At 34.2% G+C, this 20,304-nt stretch overlaps 1 protein-coding gene across 1 annotated transcript in view; it reads left to right on the forward strand.

Annotated features, from left to right (window-relative positions):
- Positions 1-20,304, forward strand: part of LOC149933392 (uncharacterized) — a 91,132-nt gene that overhangs the window by 15,469 nt on the left and 55,359 nt on the right. Inside the window, exon 3 of the mRNA XM_090157287.1 lies at positions 934-1,288. Coding sequence (XP_090013413.1) covers positions 934-1,288 — 355 coding nt within the window. The remainder of the gene's footprint in view (positions 1-933; positions 1,289-20,304) is intronic.

Below are 20,304 nucleotides of genomic sequence, written 5' to 3' on the forward strand. Positions count from 1 at the left end.
ACATGCATCGAAAATACTTTTCAAATGCAATGAACGTTAGTTATATATTCCAAATATTGTCAACCCTTATTAGATGAGGCTTTTCAACTTCAAAGTTTAATCTAACTTAATTAATTAATTATTTATTCCTAATTCTAAATTGTTTATCTAGAAAGTTTAATGTATACGTTAAATCTATTTCCATATAATTATTTATTAATTAAATTAGTTAAATCATAAGCATCTTATCTATTATGCAAAGCAATTAAGGTTAGCTAGAAGGAAATTAAGGTACGAATTTAATTAGACAGTTGATAGTAAAAAATATATTCCATGAAGATGGCAATTTTTAGGCTTTGAGTTGGCGCTACGCCGTTGAGTGAAGTGTGAATTTATCAACATTTTTAGAATTCTAACCAAATTAATAAGTTTAAAGGGAGTAGAACCTTCCTTGTTTGGTAGGGTGTGCCATAGCTTCTCTCTTTTCTCGCTCATGGCGCTAGTCTAGAACGATAGTAGAAACACCCAATTCTTCTATAAGAGGGAGCGTGCCTGCCCTGAAGAGGTTTTCTCACTTGAAACCTTTATTGTTTCATATTTAGTGTTTATTTGTTAAATGTACTCTTAATTAAAATATAAACAACAATATCCGAGCTATAAATTAACTATTTTCATTATAGTTACGATATTTATTCCAATATAATTTCTTAATAATGAGGTACGTGGTTTTAGATTCACGAAAGGCATTCTAGTAGATATGAGAAATTAAAGCACTACCAAAGCGGGGATACTTTAAGTGGGATAATTCCGCAAAAACCACTGTATTTCACACTACGTAAAACACGTGGTTAGAAAAATGAGGGGAGGGAATTATGTATTGCCCATATTCCTGAAAAGGTTATACTCCCTTTAAGGGGACATTGAGACTAAAACGTGTATTTTGTGCGGTTGCAGATTCGTCACTGCTTCGGGAGCTACGACGAAATTCAAGAGCTCAGCAAATGGAAGTTTCGCCAATGCAACTGGGTTCGTTTTCTCCGATACTCCCCCGTGTTTAACGGTGAAGTCAACCTCCTGGGGACTCTAGTCAAGGGTGAACCCGTCTACGAGACGGTGCGTTCGGTGCCACCGGACACGGAGCTGGTCGCCTACTTCCAAGACCCCGAATCCACCAGGAAGGTCCACCGAGGGATCACCGGAACGGGAGGCGAAGTGGGCTTCTTCGAGTGGAGCGTGGGCGCAGAGTGGCTTCGAAACCGACATTTCGTCATCTCTCAGTACAGACACACCATGGGAATTATCCTGGAGGGTGAGTACCTTATTTCCTAACACTCACTATATACACTAGACGATATATATTAATTGCCCACCATTCGTTTAATTGGAAGCTAAATGAAACTTGATGAATGCAATTTCGCTTCAGAAGGTTCTTTACTCTAATAACCAGAATATCATATATTCCCTTGAAACATGTGCAAACGCACGGTCTCGTTGATTTTTCATATATTGATATTCTAATACCAAGAATCCATTTAAGTAACATAAGAATATGGGAGCATAGCTTTAGCCTCTGGTATCGTCCTCGCAAACTTTGTAACGAAAGTTCGTCTGCAATTTTCACACCACGTACACAGCGCACTCAGGCGTTAGAATCTGGCGTTTTAATTTTTTTTTTCATTTCGTTAAAATGGCGGAAAAATTAAATATCTGCCCAAATTGGTTTAAATCGGATTTATTCTCTTCCTTGGCGGAAATTAGTGTAAATAATTTTATTAACGACAATGGGTTGAAAGATCTTAATACTAGTTTGTTATTAAATAATAATTCCGAAGGTAGTTTTTCTCTAATAAATAGTATTTGCTTTTGATTTCGTTTTCTTTTTAACATAAATTTCTACGCGTAGTTCTTTTTTTGTTGGTCAGCTCCATTTTCAATTACTCAAAAAATAATATGTCAAGGTCGTGTAGTAGCTCGGGTTTATCATAGATGGCAGGAGTGAGTTACTCGAAATATCGAAGCAGACGAACTTTCGCTACAAAGTTTGCGAGGACGGGTATTGAATCGCGGTCCTCCCATATTCTTATGGTACCTAAATGGATTCTTCCTAATACTATTTAATTGGGAAAATATACTTTATCAATAAGTAAATATCTCTACCCAGTGTAAAATTTTACATTTCACATCTTTAATTGAAGTAATTGACTCGATAAATTTTGAGTCCTGATGCCAAATCACGGGAGAAAAATTTATTTAATTAAAGCTTCGATTGAATTAAATTAAATTCCACTATGCCTGCTTTGCTTGATAAAGCTGCGTCGGTTAGGAAATGCGTTTATAATTATGATTCACACTAATGTGCCAAGTTATTTTTGATTGAGAGCCATATCTAGATTGACCATAAATTTCCTGAACTTCAAACTAATACGCGCTGTTTGCCTGATCATCACAGTGAACGCTTGCAAGAAGCCCGATATTGATCATTTTTATTTAAATCGCGTATTTTATCTCTGCGCGTATGACGTCAATTCTACATAGTTATCAGCATAAGTAACATAATAACGAAAAAGTATGATACTTCCAATTGTTTTAATACTTATTTTCCGACCGACCCATTTATCGACACGGACACTTTTATCGAACCCTGACTTGGACTTGCAACTGAACTGCGTAGTATAATATAGGCCTGTAGTAGTATATTCCGCCCTGAGCATATTCAGACATATGGGACTTTGTGAAAACATTCTGTGATAACTGTTACTATTTGTGATCCTTATGGTTATTATGTTACTTATGATATTAAGCGGCACATAATTATGCACTTATGATCAGGATTATTCAGTAAGCGCCTGCATGGCTTCACTTTTAAACAAAGCCAAACTTCCCCCAAAGTTTTGAGCAAAATACGCCTCTAACAGACAGACCATAATAAGTCTGTATAAAACATAAAAATAGAGATTGGAATGAAATGCGTGGACTCAAAATAAATCGATAATTTTTTTAGTTACTTTCTTCTCGGTAATATAATTTCGGCGGAAAATGGGAGCCAAATACGTCAAACTTTTTTTTGTTAATTTTGAAGTAAACAAACCGTCCAATTTATAAGCGTAGAGTCGTTGGAAGGACCTCCCCGGCCGCCGTTCATCGTTAGAATTTATCTTTTCGATTTTTATTTACCGGCGTAGAGGCATATCGGTCCGAATTGAGAACTCCGATAAATATAAGTTGTCACGTAAAATGACGACTTCGCCTCCACCTCCCTTTACCTAACAACTTTGACAGATTTTTAACGAGAACCTGGAGTGGGGGGGGGGGCTTGAAGATAAAAAGACCAACTTAAAGAATGTAAAGACTTAAGCTTGTATAACATTTCATTATATAAACGCGGCAAAAAATCCCTGGAAAGGCACGAGATATGCTTTTTAAAATAGTTTAAAAAAGGTCCTCCTATGATGAAAAAAATTCGTTGGAGTGTAAAAGAGTGTCTTTTGTAGATACAGTTACTCGAACTCGACCAGCTAAATCGTATCCATACTGTGTTTCAAACTAGTTATTGACAATGATCGAAAAGATTATGAAATGGTTCAATTTTGATTTTACAAAAAGGTATTGAACGTACTTTATTCAAAGTAGTTCGAACGAGCCTTTGAAATAACTGATATTCTTCAAGCTATTCATTTAGTTAATTTGTGTTAGAGCTGGGTACACGACAATGAGCTAGTAAGTGTGGACTACAGTTCTATTGCTATTTACCATTGCTGTAGTATCCTCCACCCACTTTTTATCATTTTCGTGTGTCCTGGTTTATCAAAAAGCTAACAAGCGAGTGATTTACACATTAAAACTACCTGCCGAAGCAATGCGCACGAATTTGGTTTGGAAATTGTAAAGTGTTAACCTGTTTTGATCCTATGACGATAGAAATCATTTTAAAACTATTGAAATTAATTGCTTTAGGCTGTCGTGTGACCGTGGCTCTAGTTAATTCAAAGTAGTTCCCACAAGAATACAAGGAAATAAATTTTAGATAAAACGGTGCACGCGACGACAAAATAGGTGCTTAGACAAGACTCACAGCATATGTTATAGTTGACGCCTGGTTTGCCTTTACAATAGCTACTTGTATAACCATTTTAGAAGCGAAATTATTCAACATTTCAGGCGTTTTCGTCTCTGGTTTGTAAATTTTCATTGTGCAAAAACTGTCTAATAACGTTAATCCAATAATGTGTCTAGGTACGTCCGACGTTGTTCAAGAGTCTACAGCTTTTTGCTTACCTTCGCTAATACAGGGCTTCCACGATGCCCTTATAATACCTAAAAGTCCCTATTTTGCATCAAGGTCAATAAACCATTCTAAAAATCGAGATTTGATCCATTAAGTCCTCTATTTTAAAAAAACTCTGGGCTTAAAATATTTTTGTACTTCTTTTGAAAGTACTTTACAAAATGTTCAAAGCTGAGATGTATTTATAGAACGTAGATCTAAATTAGTACACAAGTCAATGTTTGGGATAATTAAAAATTACATAAATGTTTTGGAAACCGATAATTAAAAAGTAAATAAGATTTGGGATAAATTAGTTCAGTAAAATATTTCATTTTGATAAAATATTGATCCTTATTTGGTATCTATTTTCGTTCCTATCGCACCTTATTTTTCCCTTGAAAATACCCCAGTCCCTTAATTATTTCGGTTGGAGCCCTGCTAATAGCGTCACACGCCCTTTTCCTTAGGCATAGGTTTGGGCCAGTGGCAGATAATATATGAAACGTATTCAAATCTGAAATACTTGGCAAGATCGATTTGAAGCATTTCTTTTCCCGAGTCGAAACAAATTTCTCCCTGATAAGGAACGAAACGGGGGACGCAAAAATATCTTAATATCGCGGGCGTCGCTCGCCAAAAGAGCAGATAATAAATAAAAGGACGGCAGCCCTTCTACAAGATTACTCCCCATTCGAGCTGAATAAACATACCGTGTTCGACATAGCGGAATTGCACCGCGAAAAACTGAGAGAACCGGAAGCAAACCAAAAAAAAATATATAGAAATAAACCTTTTGCTGCCATCGCAGTCGCACGGGTTGATTTTATTCGTCATTTTTATATCTTCTCTTTTTCATCCAGCCTGGATGAAATGATTTTAACGAAGTTTTTATGGGTGTACCTTTTAAAATTTATTCGCAAACGGAAACTTTCAGATCTATTTAGTTTCAGTTTTTCTTAATTTATATTTGGGAAAAACAGCTCGATGTAACATAGTTCGGTCTAGAACCAACAAATCCAGCTTTGGGGTGTGGTGCAATGATCTACTACTATTTATTTATCAGGCCCTTCCTACTAAACAGGTTGTGGCGCCCTCTGTAGACTGAAAAAAGGAACTTGAAATGTCTTTTTAAAAATTTCAATATTAAATGTGATTTTATGTATATGAAATATGGTATTATTTAATTTAAATAGCTATTAGTAAATTCAGGGTGTTTCGAAAGGGTATGCAAAAGTTTTAAGGAAGTAGGCTGCAACAAGCGCAAAACCAAGCAGCAGGGAAATGCGAACATTAAGGTTTGGGTTCTTGTGATAGGTAATAAAGGACGTTGTAAACAAATCGAGGTAACCAGCGTAAAAAAGTAAACTTAAACAGTATTTAAGGTCCCTGCTGCTTGGTTTTGCGCTTGCTGCAGCCTACTTCCAGGGGCTTGTAGGCCACACTCTGAAGCTCTCTGGCGCTCTTTTAACTCATCGTAGGAAAATGGGGAAAAACAGACACAGTTCTCAACTCAACCCCTACAACTGCTTAAACTTTTTGCATAACCTTTTGAAACACCCTGTATATGTTAAATATTAAAATTTTAAATTAAGTACTTAAAATGTATACAATTAATACTGATAAAATACTACATTGAGTATTTAAATATTAAAATTAATACGTTAAGTACTCGAATATTAAAATAATTAACTTTAATTATATTATTCTTAGAGTTTTTAATTATAAATATAATATATTATAATATAATATTAGAAAATTAATTATTTCTATAAATTTATTAAATCGTTCATATATGGCATGTTTCTCAAATAAGCTCTGACCAAAAAATTCTAAAACCTTCACATCGTGAAAACGTAGGGATACCTGTTAATTCTCGGCGGTTTCGATCCGCTCATGCCTTCGGTTATTACCGAAAAATGATGAAATCCGAACTACAAAATAATTATAATAGACGCGGGAATGAAAGGCAAGCTGCTACTATACTAAATGGATAATAATGAGAGCTCTATTTATAGACGTAATTACTTTTGAGCTTTTGCCGGCTGGGAGAGGATTATGAATGACTGGAAACACGATGACCGTTAATTTCAATGAAAACTACCAAAATACGCAGATGGTCGACCCACGCAACCACCTACAGCGGCTCAGCCCATGTTTCTTACCCGTTCCCACCCACTAGTTCCTCCTACTAAAAAAAGGAGTTATAGGATTAAAATCCCAAAATAACTAGAGATTTATGGGACTAAAATTGTATCTAGAAAAATCAAGATTAATGAAATATATATATAGAGGTCGGCGTTTGAATAAGAAATTATCCAATTATTTATTTTTATTCATAACCGCAAATTATTCAAAAAATATACGAAAAAAAAACAATAAACCCAACTTTTTATAGTTAATCGAAATTTTGTTGGTTAATTTATTCGTTCCGCCGACCTCTAAATATATATATATATATATATATATATATATATATATATTATTCAATAAACCATATAAAAAATATGATACTTTCTATACTCATAACAATATTTCCGTAATGACAGACAGTTTCTCCAATGACCAAATAAATAATAATGTGTCAAAGGACTGACTTCTCTATTGGCAAAGCTGCTACTAGTCTATGTAACGTTTTATGATAATGTCAGATAAATCTCCAATCGCAAGTGAGAAACCGATATGGCTTTGTGTCAACCTAATCTTATTACTTAGATAAATCTTAATAAACCTTGATTAATATTTTTGCATACGAATAACGAATAATTTTAGAACTTTCGACGTATTTAAACGAAAATCAAGAATATAGGAAACTAAATTGCCGAATTTCAAATGATATGAACGCGACCTTTTAAAAACCGATAAAATAGCATAAACCTTTTAAGTTCTTTTCGAAGTTTATTTTTATAGTTGACAGATAAGCGGCGCTTTTCTAACGAATTAATTACCAGTATTTGATAACGGTGCGGGTAACGCCTGTATCCAAAGAAGACTAATATCAGCGTCGAAATTCTTCGGCGTGGCTTTCCCATTCCGGTCGTGTTCTACACCCTTCCCTTTATAAAGTATTTTATCGTGACGTCATTCGTATCCCATTTCGATACAAGAATATAAAAAATATTTTTCCGATGGAGATTAACTCAAATTTTAACAAATAAAATACATTTCATTTTTCACCTTTAAAATTTTCAATGGTAAGTTGGGATAAAACTCTTCACACATTGATATCGGACAGTGTTACAAAATTGTAATGAAATTAATTAAACTTTAGTCAGTTATAGTTTAATTTTCTTCATAATCCCACGTCAACTACTTTCCTGAGTAAAATTGTTATTGTTCAAAAATCATTAATTAACTCTTTTACCTCGTTTCAATCTGAAGAATTGATTTGGAAATAACATGACCGGTTGTACCTTTGTAAAAACCCTATATAAGAAAACAGACGCAAACCAAGTAATGATAAAAGTAAATTCACTTAAGTTATCAGAGATTTTTATATTTCCCATATTAGACCAGTTTCCAATTTTCCATACGCAACGTCTTACGCAACTGGAGAATGGAAAACTTCAGGCCTATTTCAATCACTTCGATTCCTTTAATTCCGCCAATGGTAAATCCGAGAAACTGATGAATAAATTAGTAAGTTCTGAGAAACTGATGAATCGATTTGTTGGATCCGAGAAACTGATGAATCGAGCTGTGGGATCCTAGAAACTGATGAATCGATTTGTGGGATCCGAGAAACTGACGAATCCATTTGTTTGCTCCGAGAAACTGATGAATAACTTTGTGGGCTCCGAGAAACTGAAGAATAAATTTGTGGGATCCGAGAAACTGATGAATAACTCTGTGGGCTCCAAGAAACTGATTAATAAATTTGTGGGCTCCACGAAACTGATGAATAAATTTGTGGGCTCCAAGAAACTGATGAATAGATTTGTGGGCTCCAAGAAACTGATGAATAGATTTGTGGGCTCCAAGAAACTGATGAATAGATTTTTGGGCCCCAAGAAACTGATGAATAACTCTGTGGGCTCCGAGAAACTGATGAATAAATTTGTGGGATCCAAGAAACTGATGAATAAATTTGTGGGATCCAAGAAACTGATGAATAGATTTTTGGGCCCCAAGAAACTGATGAATAACTCTGTGGGCTCCGAGAAACTGATGAATAAATTTGTGGGATCCAAGAAACTGATGAATAGATTTGTGGGCTCCAAGAAACTGATGAATAACTCTGTGGGCTCCGAGAAACTGATGAATAAATTTGTAAGCTCCGAGAAACTGATGAATAAATTTGGGGGATCTGAGAATAGATTTGTTATATATAGAATGCTATATTTCAATAACTTAATAATAATAATAATCAGCTAAGCTAATACCAAGGAACCATATAGGCTTAAGTCAATTAGTGCCAATGATAAATCTGAGAAATTTGTATGCTCCAGACCAAAAGCTGCGGGTAAATTTTTATTTTGCGAATCTCCGACAGCAGTCTTTGATTTTTGTCGCAGCGGCGATTTAACGCGAGGCTCCGTGAAGTCGGTGACCGCGCCCTTGACTCCGTTGGTACCGTTTGCTTTAAAGGCAGACGAAATCTGGTTCGACGCGATTTCATTACGCGCAATGGAAAGGGAGCCTAGACAAGAGATATACGGAAAGAAAATCCTAATTACGGCTTAAAAAACGGTCATTCTCGGTAACAATGGAAGGTGAATGAACAATTCCCCCTCCCCATAATAGCTGGCTCATAGGTAATAGCTAGAAAGGTGGAAGGTGAACTGCCGTGCAAAGCACAAAAGCATTAACGACCAAAACCAAAATATGGAGAAAACCCGCGAAATTCAAACTTTCTTTGCATTAAGATACCCGAACTTACTTCTTTCAAGTTTATATAGAAGACTTGGATTTTTCAACTCAAATTATATTCTGGTACTAAACAATTTACAGGCCAAACGATATTTCAGAAATATCATTAAAACCATGTCTTAAAACGCGAAAAAAATGCGTTTTGATTTGACTTTTAAAGAAAATAAACATATTAATGCGTTTTTGGTTTGAAAATAATGCAAAAACCTAAAATAATGCGTTTTGAAACAAGTCATTTCTCTAAGAACAAAAATGTTTAATTCGAAAATTAGTTCAAAATTGAATTTAACATATAAAATAAGGAGAAATAAAACGAAAATCTGTAAATCGAAAATGTGGTCGTTAATGCTTTTGTGCTTTGCACGGCAGTGAAGCAAAGCCTGCTAGTGTTTCGAGGAAAGCTGCCAAGGTATAGAGCTAGACATTCAAAGCGGGACAAATGTTATTTCGCTTAAGGCTTCCACTAAGGAATTAAGGGATTACGGGATCCTCTGTTTCCTGTAATTACAATCTGCTCTATTAGCTAATAAAAAACGAAATAAAAATTCGCTTAGAATTATATTATCTAAAACTAAGAGCTAACGAGACCATTCTCTTGCAAACGTTTTTCTATAGACTTTCAATAAAATATTATAGAAGTATGGATAAAGAAAAAATAACCCTTATACCTAGATTCTATAAAATTTCCGATTATACATTTTTATATAATCTGGGTATTAGGGTTATTTTTTCTATTAACTTCAGATATAATCAGAATCCTATAGAAACCTTAATCAACCGTTTTCTATAGGGTTCTTATTACATTTTAAGTTAATTGTTCTACGGGATTCTGATTGCGTTTAAAGTGAATAGAAAAATTACCCTAATTTCTAGAGATTCTATAAAATTTAAGATACATTATCTGAATGATTGTAATTATATTTAAAGTTTATAGAAAAATGATACTTGTTTCTAGAAATTCTATAAACATTTAGATACATTAATTTTCTATAGGATTTCGATTACATTTAAAATGAACATAAAAATTATACTGTCATTTCTATGGACTAATTTTTTAATCAGAATTCCGATTAAATTTCTATAGAATTTTCCTAATTTCTATGGATTCTATAAAAATGTAGTATATTTTCTATAATATTCAATAAAAATGTTGATTAATGGTTCTACGGGATTCTGATAGCGTTTAAATTTAATAGAAAAATTACCCTAATTTCTAGAGATTCTATAAAATTTAAGATACATTATCAAAATGATTCTAGTTATATTTAAAGTTTATAGAGAAACGATCATTATTTCTAGATTCTATAAAAATTTAGATACATTAATTTTCTATAGGATTTCGATTAAAATGAACATAAAAATTATACTGTCATTTCTGTGGACTAATGTTTTAATCAGAATTCCGATTAAATTTCTATAGAATTTTCTATGGAATTTTCTATAGAAATTTCAATAGAAATTTCTATAGAATATATCCTGGGTCTAAATTTTCAAAGTTATCAAAACGATGTCAGGGTGTAAAATACGAAATAGTCCGTGGCATATCTCCCGATAAGTAGCTTTCGCAACAGAAGCTAATGGGTAATAATGGGTTTCCCAAGAATTTCTTAAAAAATATATTAATTTTCTTATTCACGGATCGAAGCAGCGGGCTTCATAGAGAGGAGTCTGACCCCTATTATTTATCAGTCTGGCTGGGTCTCGCGGGGAACATTGTTATCAAGGAACGGCGGGGGGGTACCTCTGCCTCCCCCCCCCTAGTACTTCATTCTCGTAGCTATCGACATCCTCAAAACGATACACCGCGCTCGCATAGACTCAATAGACCCCCGTTCGTATATAGAGATTGTGAAGGCACTTTTGACAAGACGATGCCCCAGGCCAGGGCGTAGTCAGCCTGCGAAATGCAGCTACGCTACCATATACCTTTATTCGCCCCCCCCCCCGTCCAAGAAAATAGCCTCTATCGAATTGGATCTCCTCTCTACATAACATAATACATATATGTATGTACGTACCTACACTTCTATATTATGAGATATTTTCTTCTCAATAGAATAAACCGGTGAAGGAAAAATACGGCTGAAAAAGATTCGACGTTGACGTTTTGCTAAGTTAGTAAGTGGCGATGTAAAATACCGGTATAGATTAAGGTATGGGGATATTTCTCCTCTCCTCCTCTCCTCCTGTTCCCTCTATCGGTATAGTGTTTAAATCTTGATTTACGCTTTTGAGATTTGCCCAAAACGTAGACCCCCCTTTACAGTTCTTCGGCTCCATTTAGAAATATCGGAGAGTGGAACTCCGCCAACAAACCAAAAATATCGACTGTCTTATTGCCATCACCGCGAAAAGAATCGCTTCCAAAGAAGAGTCAGGAGGGGAGGGCAGGGGAGAAAACAAGTTCGTCGAGCCCAAATTACACTATTAGTGCTCAAATCGGAACTATATTAGAAATCAATTGTCAGAGATATTACTAACATAGCCGGAGACAGGGTAAAGAATACAATTGGAAAGGTGGATAGGAGTGTTTTATCTGCCCGGAATCACGAGGCTGCATACATATATTCTATTGGTCTTCACCAACAAAGCCATTATTTAATAGATGCAACCTTTGAAATGTAAATCAAATAATATATTATTTGTATCTGAAATTCATCCTTAACAATATAAATGGCCCAAAAGAATACCAAATATTTCACAAAATAACAGAACTCCACTCCTGACGAACTGTTAACGCAGTAAATGTACCATATTGTAGAAAATCCACAAATAATTAACTCCATATTCTATATAGGATGTAAAAAAATATAACAAGATTTATGGTTCCTCTAATCTAGCTTAAATAGACAATTATAAATTATCATAATGGAAAATATTCTCTTATTTTTTATATTATCCAAAAAAACTGTATTTTAACGATTGTACGCGAAAATTTACTTTTATTTTTTTTTTAATTTTAATTTTAAGTTTAATTTTTTTCTTTTTGTTTTACTGTTATTGTTTTTACTAAATCAATTGTAAATTATAAATCTTAAAGGGCCTATAAGTCGCAGGATGACTTGGCCCTATTACATTCGTGAAGCTTCATTATCTAGTCAGTAGGTGGCGTTAGTCGTCTTCCTTTGTTTTAGCGCCACAATTTTTAAATAACCGCTCCTACACCGCTAATAGCCTAGGCACTACCTTAATTTCAGTTGAATATTCGTAGACATGTTTTAAAATGTGAAAAATCAAGCAACAGCCATCCAGCCCGATACAATAACCTCGTTACTTTCTTTCGGACTTCAGGCAGCGACTGGCCAAAACGTAAAATATATCAAAACACGCCGTGTTTCTCGGGTTTCGCGGTATAACCGAAGTTTTAACCCCAAACCTGTTAGAAAAAGAAGCGTGACCCAAATAATAATTTGACTCCGCGTACCGCCGAAATTTTAAACGATAATTACCGATAAATTAAAATACAATTCAACCCCAATCCCCCTTCCCTTCCTCCCCAATCGATCCAATTAAAAATAATCCCAATGTTTAATAAAAAAAATCAATTTATTTCCATATATGAGAATTAGGAACTCAAAGACGCAATTAAAAATATTGAATTTAAATGACGAAGGCTAACCGACGCCAATTTTTAGAAAACCACCGTTCGGTGGCTATTTCGAAATCAATTTACGAAAAACATTTTTTTTTTGCCATAATTGAATGTCGTACTATTCTATGAAAGAGAAACCGTAATTGAGCAGCGTTTAACCTAATAAGAAAAGTGTAATTTTGTTAGATAATACCGATTAAGTTATCAAGGATTTCTCAGCTTATCTACAGGCGATAAATTTCCGTTTTTCGGACTAAATAACGGAAACACATACAGAGCAGACATGTAAAATCTAATATATTTAATTCCTCCCCTTCAGCCCTCCACATCTTAAAAGGCAAAACCACAAAGGGCGACTCTTAATCTTATTAGTCTAGAATGCCGTGACAACCCATATATAATTTTCCGGCGTCACATGCAAGCACGCGAGGTATTATGCTGCGTATTTTAAGAACTGTCATAAATGTAATTTTTCCCCATTGATTTTTTTTCTACAACGAATAAACACGCGATTCTATTCGCAAAAGACTTCAAATTAGATATAAAAAAACGGAATGCGAATTTGTCTTGAAACGCGCTAAAATTAAATTAGATTTTCCTTTCCTGTAGTAGAGCGGATAATATGCAGAATGTTTCATCTATTTCTGTCTAAGACTGACAGGAAGGCTAAATTACTTTAGTTTTACAAATATTTTATTGAAGGGTACAAACAGATCTGAAATAGCTAAGGGTTACCGATATTTCATTTTCTAACTATTAATCGGAGTAAATTTCACCGATTTTACCGACTATGCGAAAGAAAAAGCAGGTGTCATGAAAGAGATGCCGCTTTTTCTTCAAATATAACCTCGAGATTTTTACGTTGGCTGCTCTTACAGATTTGTTCTGATAAAATCGGTTGATAATCGGTTAATAATCTAGATAATCTGTACCGGTATGAAATATGCATGGGTATCGATTTCTCTTATCCAAAAGGTAATCTCTATCGATATCGATTTCCTTTATAGGTAAGGTAATCTGTGTAGGTCTCGATTTCCCGTATTGTTAAGAAATCTGTATCGATATCGATGTGATTTATCGTTTAAATCTATTTGTCGAACCGTTAAAAAGTCTGTATAGATATCGATTTGCCTTAACGATAGGAAATCGGTACCATGCAGTATCGATTTGCCTGAATATAAAAAAATCGATATTGCTATTAATATCGACTCAACTTAAACATCGGTATCATCATCGACCAAACCATCGATATCGTTTTAGTAAGGGAATAATAATAATAATTATTATTATTATTATTAAGACGTAGTATAACTTCCTTACACCTATAGATACAGCAAAAACTATCCTAATTAGAACTTCCACGTATATAGTTGATCAACGAATTGCGCCTTTCTGCCACCAGGTTTAACAGAAGCGCTGGTTGTATTGGTCGCAGAAGACAATTTTGTTTAAAGCTAATACCCAAGTTTCCACACAGGCCTAAGTCAACTAGTGACTTGTGAAGCCATATACCGGTGGCCGGGTTAAATTGCGTTGGAGGGTGTGGAAAGCCCTTCGTGCCACGCGAGCCAACAGCTCCCTACACTTACCATTACCGTTAATCCATCTAACCAGCAAACTTACAAACTCAACGCAGTGCCTGAATATTAAAAAATACGATATTCCTATTGTTATCGACTCAACTTCGATATTGCTATTGTTATCGACTCAACACGCGATATTTTTATTGTAATCGACTCAACTTCGATATTGCTATTGTTATCGAATCAACACGCGATATTTCTATTGTTATCGACTCAACTTCGATATTGCTATTGTTATCGAATCAACACGCGATATTTTTATTGTAATCGACTCAACTTCGATATTGCTATTGTTATCGACTCAAAACGCGATATTTTTATTGTCATCGACTCAACTTCGATATTGCTATTGTTATCGACTCAACACGCGATATTTAATAATCAGCTAGGCTAATACCTAAGGCACCACCTTAGGCCTAAGTCATCATGCGACTTTTGAAGCCATTAATTCAGGTGGCCGGGTTACAATGCCTAGGAGGGTGGTGGCAAGCCCTGCATGCCACGAGATCGAGCCAACAGCTCCCTACACTAACTATTACCGTTAACCTAGACAAGTTTTAATGGAAGGGGAAACCGAAGAACTCAACTTCGATATTGCTATTGTTATCGACTCAACACGCGATATTGCTGTTATCGATTCAACTTTGACATTGTTATTGTTATCGACTCAACACGCGATATTGCTGTTATCGACTGAACTTTGGCATTGCTATTGTTATCGACTCAACACGCGATATTGCTGTTATCGACTCAACTTTGACATTGCTATTGTTATCGACTCAAATTCGATATTGCTGTTATAGACTCAACTTTGATATTGCTATTGTTATCGATTCAACTTCAACATCCGTATCGTCATCGACTAAACCATCGGTATCGTTTTAGTTAGGTGTTAAACCTAAATATCGACATCGTTACTGGTTAAATTATTAAATCAGCCAACACTACTCTTTTTAATATCTTCTCAGTAGCTAGTATACGAATTGGCTGCTTATTGAGAGGCGAATGGGAGAACACAATGGTAGCGTCTTTGTTCTACAAAAGGGGACACGTCCAACCGGCGACAGATTTATAACCCCGCTCTTCGGCTAATAGGCATAGAGGGCGCAGCGTGCTAGTCGAGCCGGTCGAAACCTAATAAAATAATGGGAAAAAGCCCCATTTCGCGGGAAAGTCCGAGCGGGCCGCCATAATCATTCAAAATAGCTCGGAGACACGCGTATCTGATTAAAATGGCGACTTTGATTGGAAAGAAATAAACCGGGCAACGCGATTGCGCGAAAAGGGGCTGATTCGCGTATAACTGGCAGAGTGATGAATCTGAACGGGCAGTTTTGGCGTGAGAGAATGAGAGAGAGATGTTGGATGGATGAATACATCGCGTGCGCCGAGAGTACAAGTACTCCTCGCAGTTCGACGGGAAAAAGGACCCCGCCCTTGAATGGTCGCCGATCCTTCAAGGTCGGTGCTCTATGTTAGAACGGGCAAAATGTTAAACGCCCAATAACAAGTGTTTAATGCCTGCCAGGATAAAAGTCAATCTCGATGAGTTATGGAAGAATCGAGGCTTTGCCCTCGGAAGCTCATAAGCAACCCTTCGAATGGAAGTTTTAAAAATGCCACTAGGAACGAACAAAAGAGTATACCAGATTTTCGTGATCATCTCTTTTATTTTTTAATTTTTTGTGCGGAGCTTATTGCTTTTGGTATTTCCCTTGGCAATCAGTCATCACAATTTTGGTAGTATTTTAATAATTTTATAAAAGTTATTAGTAATAGAATAATATGAATAATTAAAAATTATAATTACTCGTATGAATTTTAATAATTAAAAATTATAATTACTCGTATGAATTTTAATAATTAAAAATTATAATTACTCGTATGAATTTTAATAATTAAAAATTATAATTACTCGTATGAAATTTAATAATTAAAAATTATAATTACTCGTATGAATTTTAATAATTAAAAATTATAATTACTCGTATGAATTTTAATAATTAAAAATTATAATTACTCGTATGAAATTTAATAATTAAAAATTATAATTACTCGTATGAATTTTAATAATTAAAAATTATAATTACTCGTATGAATTTTAATAATTAACAATTACCAATTATAATTTCTCGTATTAATTTTAATAATTAAAAATTATAATTATTCGTATTAATTTGAAAAATTAAAAATTATAATTATTCGTATTAATTTTAAAAATTAAAAATTATAATTATTCGTATTAATTTTAGTAATTAAAAATTATAATTATTAGTATTAATTTTAATAATTAAAAATTATAATTATTAATATTAATTTTAAAAATTAAAAATTTTAATTATTCGTATTAATTTTAATATTTATTATGAAATTAATATAGAAATTTGTGTTAAATTAATTTTAATATTTATTATGAAATTAATATAGAAATTTGTGTTAAATTAATTTTAATATGTATTAATTTCTATTTTTCCAGATAAGAAACGTAAAATGTACTTTCTCTTTCAGTCGACAGATGGCGCCGAGAATTTTAAAGTACGAGGGGCTGAAAAAATTAGTTGAATTAAACTCCAACTTAAAGGGAGTAGAACCCTCCTTGTTTGGTAGGGTGTGCTATAGCTTCTCTCTTTTCTCACTAGTCTAGAACGATAGTAGAAACACGTATTTCTTCTATTCGAGGAAGCGTGCCTGCCCTGAAGAGGTTTTCTCACTTGAAACCGTTAGTGTTTCATATTTAGTGTTGTTTATTTTTTAAATGCACCCTTAATCAACATATAAACAACAATATCCGAACTATAAATTAATTATTTTCATTATAGTTTGGATATTTATTCAAATATAATTCCTTAATAATGAGGTAAGTGGGTTTAGATTCCCGAAAGGCATTCTAGTAGATATGATAAATTAAGCTATGTTTGTCTATTCTCAGTTACTTCTGTCAGTTCTTACTAATTACCTTTGAACACTTTTCCAACATATATATAAATATAATATATATCTCGGGGTCTCGGAGTACGAGCGGCACTATTGGATTATTTGAGAAAAAGTAGCGAATGGATATGTATGATGTGTGCAAAAGTGATTTCATAATCCCTGGTTGAAGTAAAGTGGTCGGTTCGGGTCGCGACTCTAGGAAGTTAGTCAAAAGGAATTAGCAAACAGCCTTCTCTCACCTTTATAATCGGCTTGACCAACACGGGCACCCTGCAGGGCCCGCGGAGAGCGCTAATTCGAATGGCTTTGCCGCGGCCAAAGTAAACAAGCGATATATTTTCGCCGATGCTAAATGTGTTTGCCCACTTCGCTGCTTTGGCTACTTAATTAAAAATGTTTTCCTACCGGAAAATAAAATGTGTCGGCTAACATAAATCCTCACGTTCTAACTTACATCCTCTAAACTATAAGTACCTTAAAGCCATTCTCGCCACTATCCAGGCTGCAATTTGGCACCGTCGTTGGTTTATGATAGTGCTTTACGAAGTTTTTCGGATTTTCGGTCCAATTTGGAAGTTTCTACTATTACTTATAATTCAGATTGCTACGTATCTGCGAATCGGGTTACGTAAAGTATATATCTTAAATTTTTACGAGATACAAAAATGAAAGGTATGACTACGAAACAGTAAAGCGAATAGGATATTTACTTACTTATAAACAATTTTTTTTTCCGTTATAATAGAATTTTTTATCCCTAAACTTATATTCCAAAATTAGTCTGAGAAGGTACATGACCAACACCAAGTCAAATTAAAACTGTTCAATTTAAAAACCAAAGGATTAAGCACGATTTGAAACCACTGTATATATCTTTAAGTCTATATCCTGTTGACTTTGTTTCGGCGCTATTACCTTATTTAGAAAACCAGAAAAATTCGGTTTCTCCACAAATTATTTGAAATTAACGTGTTCGCGTTTCGATTCTTAATTTCCAAAACCAGGAAACTCAAAATAATCGGTTTGTCTAAAAACTAATTTAAATTAAAGTTAATGTACTTATATTACTAAAATTACAAATAAATAGAAATTGATTGAAATTGATGATTGGAAATATGTTCAAATTTAAATGTAATTATTAAAAAATAGTTAATACATCGGGGGATTGTGTGTACTTAAATATCCGTGACATCTTGTGTTCCGGCAGGAAGTGAGTAAACACTATTGACGCGTAAGGTAATGATTTCGAATCTAGGATAAGATGTCTATAATATCACTTCCTAGCTTCTGTTAAACCTGGTGGCCTGAAATGTGAAATTCGTCAATCCATGATAAATGTGAAATAAGTCAATCCACGATAAATGTTAAATTCGTCAATTGTCGATAAATGTTAAATTCGTCAATCCACGATAAATGTGAAATTCGTCAATTCACGATAAATGTTAAATTCGTCAATTGTCGATAAATGTGAGTTTCGTCAATTGTCGATAAATGTGAAATTCGTCAATCCACGATAAATGTGAAATTCGTCAATCCACGATAAATGTGAAATTCGTCAATTCACGATAAATGTGAAACTCGTCAAACCACGATATATGTGAAATTAGTCAATCCACGATAAATGTGAAATTCGTCAAACCACGATATATGTGAAATTCGTCAATTCACCATAAATTTGAAACTGATATACTCCCTTTAAAATGGCAGCGTCCATGTTTTGTTTCGCAACAAAGTCTTTAATCTTCAACAAGATTACATTCCATTTAATTACGAAGAACGGGGCAAAATGGCGTTTCTAAGGGTTATAATTAAAGTTAATCTGTTATAGTCGAGCGCATTAATGATAAAAGGTCTTATAAATGGTATGGCGCGGTGTTGAAAAAAAAGCCCGCCTCTCTTTATTCAAACCTCTCGTTTTGGAAGCAGAAAGCCATTAAATAATACAACGGAAAAATAGTCGTGTTGCTGGAACAGGTTTGAAAAGCGGGATTATCATTCATCGTTTCTGCGCGAAAACTAGCCGCGGAAATATAAAAATACCGAATCGTGGTGTAACTATGGTCCCCCTCTTTTCCACTCTCACCAAATGAATGAAGAAGATTCTTTTCAGCCAATTTTTAATCGTTTTTCACCCTACCCGAAACGGAGGAGTGCTGAATAATAATAATTTATTATTAACCCTAATTAAAAGCGTAATTCGCGCCGATACGACTTGGAAGTATTCACGCTGTTAAAAGATGAACTGTATATTTAAAACTGAATACAATTACGCATTGTGCTTTTTGGTAAAACCAGATGTATATAATAGGCCGTTTTCAGATAAGTATCCATCTTCATCTAACGCTAGTGGGGTCGGATATTAGTTGAAAAACGTCCCGGATTTCGAAACCACGCTAGATGTTTAATTCATTTTTCAGATTTAGTTTCATTTAGGAATTTTACTGAACTTTTCAAATCTTGTCATGGATTTCGAGATATTTAAATGAATTTTGAGGTTCTTAAACGGATTTAGAGATTCTGAAACGGATTTTGGATTCTAAAATGGAATTCGATATTTTTAAACGGTTGTTGAGGTTCTTTTGGATTTATTTCATTATTCAGAATTGATTTTCGAGATTCTTTATTTTATTTTGAAATACTGTAATGGGGATCGATAATCTGAAATGGATTTCGAGAATAGGAAGTGAATTTCGAGAATGTGAAATGGATTTTGGGAATCCGAAGTGAATTTCGGGAATCTGAAATAGATTTAGAAATTCTAAATTGTATTTTGAAATTCTTAATTGTATTTCGACATTTTCAATTGCATTTGGATATTCTGAAATGCATTTAAAAAAATTTCTGAAATGGATATTTAAAACATATATCGGATTCGACATTAATTAATTTTCTCTTTCGTGATTCGGCAACAGACTTAGCGATTCCACGCCCGATTTCTCAACTTCTGTAAAAAAATAAATTTCGTTAAAATCTTATTCGTATTTCAACGAGCACTTTTGAATATTGATTTTGGTGTCGCCTGTAGTGCATTGGAATTTTGATGAATTAACGATCCCTCAACTGCTTTTCCTGGAGGAAAAATA

The sequence above is a fragment of the Leiobunum rupestre genome, chromosome 8, assembly GCF_980474605.1.
Source record: "Leiobunum rupestre chromosome 8, qqLeiRupe1.1.hap1, whole genome shotgun sequence".
Lineage (NCBI taxonomy): Eukaryota > Metazoa > Arthropoda > Arachnida > Opiliones > Sclerosomatidae > Leiobunum > Leiobunum rupestre.